Source organism: Drosophila teissieri, chromosome 2R (genome assembly GCF_016746235.2).
Source record: "Drosophila teissieri strain GT53w chromosome 2R, Prin_Dtei_1.1, whole genome shotgun sequence".
NCBI lineage: Eukaryota > Metazoa > Arthropoda > Insecta > Diptera > Drosophilidae > Drosophila > Drosophila teissieri.
The window spans coordinates 17395644-17403889 of record NC_053030.1 but is presented as its reverse complement, the minus strand read 5'-3'; the positions used below and the strand labels follow the sequence as shown (position 1 = coordinate 17403889).

The 8246-nt window shown below is 45.1% G+C and overlaps 1 protein-coding gene across 1 annotated transcript; it reads left to right on the top strand.

The window, feature by feature from the left end:
• Positions 1 to 5764: 5764 nt before the first annotated feature.
• On the top strand, positions 5765 to 7780 carry LOC122614998 (actin-57B). Its single transcript, XM_043789823.1, has 2 exons — positions 5765 to 5915; positions 6554 to 7780. Exons 1-2 carry the CDS (start codon positions 5876 to 5878, stop codon positions 7642 to 7644), a joined length of 1131 nt encoding a protein of 376 aa, XP_043645758.1. The 5' UTR covers positions 5765 to 5875; the 3' UTR covers positions 7645 to 7780.
• The last annotated feature ends 466 nt before the right edge of the window (positions 7781 to 8246 follow it).

Here is an 8246-nt window from a genome sequence, read left to right as displayed (position 1 = left end):
AGAACTCATCTCGCACATCGTAAATCGACTGCATCCGGGGCATTGCACTTCCACTTGCACATGCACTGCAGCGCATAACTAATATACATTTATAGATCACTCACTGATTGAGTGATAGCCACATTGAGAGATGGTCGAGCACTTTCCGTGGGGGAATAAATGCGAAAGATAGAGATCGGAAGGCATGAGGAATGAATCATCTGGATGGGCGAGCAAATACCGAAAATACCCCAATGTTGGGACTTGGGGCGAGTAGGTGCCAAGTACGCGCCATATATGGAATAAATGCCAGGCGAGAGGAATCACATGTGTGCGCCGCCCTCCTCGCAAATGGGACTGCGGAATGGGTGCCCACGAAGTGCTGGGGCGGTGACGAACCAAAAATACATTACAAATGAAATAAAACTGCGATGCACGCCAAGTGCAAGACAAAGTCCAACCGAATTGAACTTGAATATAGAGTGCATGTACACAGGCACTCTGCTCGTGACGACTGAAGAAGTCGAATTAAAATTCCTACATGATTTGCCGAGGGTTTTTTTGGAGCAGACAAGCGACAAGTGTTCCACGGCCACCCTCCCGAAACGGAGGGGCAGCTCTATAAATAGGATTTGTCAAAAACCACCGAGTCCAAGTCCGATACCGAGTGGATACCACATAGCTGAGATCGCACCGATCACGATGGAATGGGTGCTGCTAATGAAGATGCCATGAGATTCCCATGGCCATGAGTGGTCCGAGCGGAAGCTGAATGGCCATGGGGCAGCGCATAGATCTTTCCTCCAATTTCTCTCTATCTCTATTGTACTTTAATTAAAAATACATACACATCTCACACATTCACGCACAGACCCAGGAATATGTTCGATCCGCCCAGAGATATATCGCATATTGACGACATACAGCTGATCGTGCCCGTTTGGTCGATGATGAAAGCGTTGGCGCTATTTGGCTTGTTGCTCTTTTTTTCCACCTCATCCTCCTCCTTTAGTTCTGTAGATTTTTTTGTATTTTTCAATATATGTTATATATATTTTTGTTTTTCCTATGCGCTTGCTGCTGCTTCTATTTCGTGTATATATAAAATAACAACGTTAAAAATAAGTCCATCCAAACGAAATGAAACCAGTGGCCAGAACAGAAATTATTGAACAACATTTTCCCCCGATTATGATTGTTGTTGTTGCGCGGAGTGTGCCAGTGTGTGCGAGTGTGCCGATTTCAGTGTGTTGGTGTGCTGCAAACCGAACAGAAATCAGTTTTTCACTTCGAGAGCACACCATAAATGTCCGCGTCACTTTTGCTCGTTGTTGCTCTCCTCCCTGATATAGGCACTCTATTTGGGTGAACCCAAGACATCCTGGGCATCCATCGAAGCCCTAAGGTCGCCTCTGAAATATCCTTGAACAAACCGCATAACGAAACATCATCCCAATGAATATATATATTCTATATAACATATCATCGTTTAGATACATGAGCTAACGCTTTATAGACACAACATGTGTAGCATAATGTTCTGCATAGATAAACGTCCTATTATCAGCATTTTTGGTTTGGTTACAGCTTGGTTTGGTCCACCCCAATCTAGTTTAGACATTCGAAAGGAGAACATATATGCGGATTGCCGTCGAATCCGCATTATCTTGGCCACTACGCTCTGTTCTTGAATATTTCTGTTCGCCCTGGAGGCGTACAGTGCGGCAGACAGAGACTAGGCAGATATATAACCTATAGGCAGACCTATAGAATCGAGAAACAATACTCGATGGAGCGCATATCCGAAAGTATTTCGGTCTGGCCAGTGGACAGAGATATATACGTATATATATGCAGATTTTGCACAGAATATTTGGGTCTGCCATATACGATTTGCCACTTGTCTGACCGCCGATTGCAGGCAGCACAGCAGCACGTGAATGACTAAATATTAAGTTATGGCTGGCTGGGATGGTATGGGGAAATGTTTTGGGCTGAAATACGATAGGATTTGCCCATTGTTTGCCCATGGAAAATTCCATCTCCAGGCAATCTGCAGCTCCCCATGTGTGTGTATCCATTGTGGGCCCCTAAAAATAAATCTCGCCTGCACTCCGAACCCTAACAAACGGGAAAATCTTTTCGTTTCCCCATTAACACAAATTAATGCATACCAGAAATCACAATCTGAATCGAAATGGTGTGTTTATATGCGTTCGCCTGACCCGATTTCAAACCATTGAAATGCGCCGAGGGTTGGGGGCACAGCCAAGTGGCAGATGAGTTTGTGGCAGCTGGACAGTGGTCAATACTGGCCACTACTACTGCCACTGCTACTGCTAATGTGCTAATTGTCCAAACAAATCAGCGACCGTCATCGATTGTGTTGATTAGGCCTATTAAGGGATTGTGGCTAACCCTTTCCATTCAGCATTTGAACCCCTTTCGCCGGCCCCTTTGCCGTGTGTGTGTGTGTGCGAAAATCCAATAAATGCCGAAATGCATGTGGCAAACTAATTTGAAATTAATTCACACAGAAATCAAGGGAAATATTCAGCCGCTCCCCGCAATTGCCCAGCCACTTTGATCAACTCTGTCAATTGCCAAATTGGCAACTTAATAAAAATTCCATCGAAATTCATGAGAAACCCAAGCATTTTTAGCAAGCCAAAATGGGGGTGGTGCGTGGTCCTCGGGCGACTTTTCCCAGCCGCACAGCCAACCAGCAGTATATCCTTTATCCTTTATCCTCAGCCCCGTAGCCATGTGGCCCCTTGTTACCTTGGCTTTGGGCGAAACCCCCTTTCATCCTCGTCGTCGTCGTCGTCGTCTGTGTGCATTCCGCTTGAGCTGTCAAATGCGCATCGCGACTGTATCCCTCCCGAATCCGAATCCAAATCCCAATCCGATACGAATCTCAGTGCTAGTAGCAAGTCGAGTTCCCAATCCTCATTCCGCGTCGTGGTGGCCACTTTTTGTCACCCATCCTTTGACGGCTCAATTGCAATTTGTTTTCGTTGATTCCCAGCCTTCGACCTCAGCTCGCTGTTTGTTTAGGACGAGGATGGGTGTGTGGATGCGGATGTGAATGTGTATGTGAATGTGGATGTGGATGTCCTGGTGGGGGGGGAACTACATTTTTGGCAATGGATAATTCACAAATGAATCCCTTTAGTGTCGGCAATTGACGCACGTGCGCTAAAACAACAAGGTGAAATCGCTGCCAGGATACGTGATCATTATTAAAATTCCTTGGACCTGCCCACTACTGGTGACATCCGGCCCTCCCATTTATCCTTCGCTCCAGCGACTTCGCCTCTCGCTTGGCTTTATTAAATTTTGATTTGGCCATTTATATAATCTATTTGCAATTGGCTTTATTTTCGTTACACCCACGGCCAACGGCCAACGACCAAAGTTTGGCTTTGCCATTTGACTGCCGATGCCTTGAGGGTCCTTTCGGTGGTGTGGTGGTTGCTGGCCTGAGTTGCCACATAGTGAATTACTTTTCGCATACTTTTAATTAACTCTGCATTAACAGTCGAGCTGTTTCACGCGCTCAAATTAAAAAAGGCCACCGTGGATGGTGATTAAACACAGCCGCCGAGGAAAATTTCAGCTGCTTTTAAGTCATCAAATAAAAGTCATGATTTAAGGTTTAATTGTAAATGTATTTAAAATTATACAAAAAAGCATTTTTCTCTTCTCGGAAAGATACATTTACAGGTTCTTGGTTTGGATCTGGTTTAAAAATGTTTTACAAAAAGAGGTATTATAAAAGGTTTTAAGTTTGAATATTAAAACAGGCTGTTATGTTGAATTCAAAGCAATTATAATTTAAATAACTGCTTTATTTTAGATTTAAATTTATTTTTAATTATAAGAGAACATGCCTAAACAAATTTAAAAAGTAGAAAATAAACATGGTATATTAATTATAATTTAAATATCTGCTTTATTTTAGATTACAATCTATTTTCCAGAAAAAGAAAACATGTCCCAAAAAATATAAAAAGTAGAAACTAAGCTTTGTATATTAAGTTACTAGTATACAAGTATTTACCGTCTAGAAAATTTACCAAAATATACAAATTCAAATTGTCAATAAAAAAACTAGTTCTTAGACTTTATATATTATAACTTGTAATAAATATTTGTAATAAATATTATAACAATCATTAAAGCGGCAATCATGATATAAATATGTGCCCTACTTGTTTCTCTGACAACTCTGGAGGAATACCTAGCTTGTTGTCATTTGGTCTATATTTAGAATCGACTAAAAATAATTCGAAAATAATCCTATTCGAACTAGACCGATTCTTTTGATAAATTAATTTTGGCAATTTAGGTTAAGGGATTAGTCATTCTTCTCGGGAAGCTGGAACACAACCTTATTGGTATTAAGTATCTTGTATCTAAAGACACCTATCTATATACGTGCGAAAATACACGTTCTGATAGTGGGAGCATGGGAATGAATATGCATGGGGCCCCAAATCTAATTTAGCGACATCCATTTGTTTTTCCATGTAGTATAGCAACCGAACCGCGCTACATATACCTCTGTATCTGAATACTTGAATATTTGAATACACCGAGAATTGGGTAAACTGTGTGGAGGGTGAGGAGTGTGAGGAGGATCCACAGAAACGATTGGCCTCACCGGATTGTGCCATAAAACGTAAACATGCCCCACTTAGTTGCAGCCCAAAAATAGACTGCAGCGAACCCAATTTAAATGGGTACCCTGCAAAGCCGGCATGTAACGGCCAAGCTAAGTCCCTTGCCATACCTTCTTAACCCCCCGATGCCCCTCTTTTAGCCCGATTGGTAAATAAACAATTAGTTGAATTAATGCTCATTACAAGAGGGGCGTGGGCGTGGGCGTGGGCGTGGATCTTGGGCGAGAGCGCAATGAGAAATATGACCAAAAATAGAAGCGAAAGGCAGTGAAGGTGCAAAGGCTGGGAAATGATAGAGATGCGATTTGACTACGACTGTGTGTTATGAAAACAACGAGCAGTACGAGAAAATAGAAGCCAGCAACAAAGCGAATATCCAAACCAAACCCACCTCCCCCCTCCCAAACCGAAGCGACCCAAAAAGTATCTAAACCGAACCGAACCGCTACGGCAGATATAGTAGCTATAGCAGATATGGCAGATATAGCCGATATGGCCGATATAGTGGGAGCACAGGAGAGAGCGAGAGTCGCTGTCGCTGAGAGCGAGAGCGAGAGAGAGAGAGAGTGAGTGTGCTGGAGGCGCCTCCTTGCCTTATACGGCACTTTTTGACTGCGAACGATCGTGAGCAGCCGATCGTAGCCGTAGCCGTACCCGTACACGATCCCCACGATCCCGATCCCAACCGATACGATCTCCACGCTCGATCACGCCGAACTATACCATACTATATGGTGCTATACGTATAGGTATACGAATACGAATATGAATACGAATAGGACTACGTATACCATACCAAACCATACTATACCATACCATACCATACCATACCATACCATAGCATCCATGCTGTGCCTCTCGCTCGCGCGCCTTCTGTTTTCCAAAGAGCCCCCTATGCTGAAGGATCTATTTTTAGGCGGATCGGCCGGTGGGCAGCATTATCGCATCCATGAGCATATTTCCTCGCTGTGTATATTCGTTTGAGTATTTGATTTTTTGGATCGTGGCAGGGGCGGGGGCGGTGGCGTTGGCGGCGGCGGGGGGGCATGGCGACGGCGCTTCTTGGACGAGATGGCATTTCGGCGGCGGTATAAAATCCGAGTACCAACGCGGCGATACTTTAGTCAGTCAGTTGTGTTCCAAGCCGTACACACCGTAACTCTTGATTTAATTCACCCGTGGTGCCGTAAAACAAAACAAACTAAAACAAAATGTGTGACGATGAAGTTGCTGCTCTGGTCGTTGACAATGGTGCGTATTCCCCCATCGAACGGATTATCGTCTTGGCATTTGCTATACGAGAAATAGACAAAGGACCTAACAGCGAAAGGATATTGCCGCATCTAGTGCTAAAGTGATCGCAAAGTGAACGACTTTTGAGTTGTGATAAACTCACGCATCCTTCGGGACACAATCAATTAGCAATTTGAATATTTGAAAAACTATTTCAATACCTTGGATGATTTCAAGAAAAATATTTCAAATACTCGTTATTGAGCAATATTTTCAAATTAAAGCAAAGAATCTTAAACATTCAGTCAAGTCTCCAGACGAAAAGCTAAAAAAAATACTTTGCACAAATTTCATACAGAAAATTGTGCCAGAATCTGCTTCATTAGTTTTGATGCCTGAAAGCTTTTCAGGAGATCATGATATTAGAGAAGAGGAACATTTTAGAAGTAGAATTTCTACAGATATTTCTCTACACAGAGAGCCAAACAGATCACTCAGCAGCGACACATTTTTCTTGAGAGAATTTCCCTCTCCGGCCCAGGCTTTTCCAGTTTTTCCGACACACTTTTCACGCTGTCCGTTAGAGCAATTGTCAGAAAACCCTTGGCACTTGAGCACCCACTAATGGACCCCTGTTCGATTGTGTTATCCTGCAGGCTCCGGCATGTGCAAGGCCGGTTTCGCCGGTGATGACGCTCCCCGTGCCGTCTTCCCCTCCATCGTCGGTCGTCCACGCCACCAGGGTGTGATGGTCGGTATGGGCCAGAAGGACTCGTACGTCGGTGATGAGGCCCAGTCCAAGCGTGGTATCCTCACCCTGAAGTACCCCATCGAGCACGGTATCATCACCAACTGGGATGATATGGAGAAGATCTGGCACCACACCTTCTACAACGAGCTGCGCGTTGCCCCCGAGGAGCACCCCGTCCTGCTGACTGAGGCCCCCCTGAACCCCAAGGCTAACCGCGAGAAGATGACCCAGATCATGTTTGAGACCTTCAACTCGCCCGCCATGTACGTCGCCATCCAGGCCGTGCTCTCCCTGTACGCTTCCGGTCGTACCACCGGTATCGTTCTGGACTCCGGTGATGGTGTCTCCCACACCGTCCCCATCTATGAGGGTTATGCTCTGCCCCATGCCATCCTCCGTCTGGATCTGGCTGGTCGCGATTTGACCGACTACCTGATGAAGATCCTGACCGAGCGCGGCTACTCTTTCACCACCACCGCTGAGCGTGAAATTGTCCGTGACATCAAGGAGAAGTTGTGCTATGTTGCCCTGGACTTCGAGCAGGAGATGGCCACCGCCGCCGCCTCCACCTCCCTGGAGAAGTCGTACGAGCTTCCCGACGGACAGGTGATCACCATCGGCAACGAGCGTTTCCGTTGCCCCGAGTCCCTGTTCCAGCCTTCCTTCCTGGGAATGGAATCCTGCGGCATCCACGAGACCGTCTACAACTCCATCATGAAGTGCGACGTGGACATCCGTAAGGACCTGTACGCCAACATTGTCATGTCTGGTGGTACCACCATGTACCCCGGTATTGCCGATCGCATGCAGAAGGAGATCACCTCCCTGGCCCCATCCACCATCAAGATCAAGATCATTGCTCCCCCAGAGCGCAAATACTCCGTCTGGATCGGTGGTTCCATCCTGGCTTCCCTGTCCACCTTCCAGCAGATGTGGATCTCCAAGGAGGAGTACGACGAGTCCGGCCCTGGCATCGTCCACCGCAAGTGCTTCTAAGCAGTTGCTCTTGCCTAGCACCACCACTAGCACCTACCGGTCTAGTCACCTGTCTCCTGCTCATCTGGTCCTGCTACTCGTGGTGGTACTGGGTGTGTGGGTGGCTGGTGGCTCCGCCGGCAAACAAAAAGAAAACAAAACAAAACACCACCACCACCATACAACCATTTGTTTTTGAATGTCATTATCTACCAACGTGTCATCCTTGGTTCGAGAATACTCCTTTGTACTGACTGAACACAACACCATCAATCAAAATGAATTGTCAATCTAATGCCACGGACCGCGATCCCCATCCACTTGTTAATCGCTCGCGGCTCCCATAAAATGTTGATCGCCATTTGATTGTTTTACGAATGAACCGACACCCTCATGTATTTTGTACAGAACCTAACAACTTCCCCGATGGAGCGGATGGGGTCTATTGACTACGAAATGTAAAATAATCTCATGATTGTAATATTAATTAAAACAATTTATAATTATTTATAAATAAAAACGATTTTTTAGATTTAATTTTTTCTAAAAACATAAAGATTTTGGAAAAAATTTGAGGGGGGGGCAGTATCTACACAGTAGCTAGCCGGAAAATTCAATCCTCG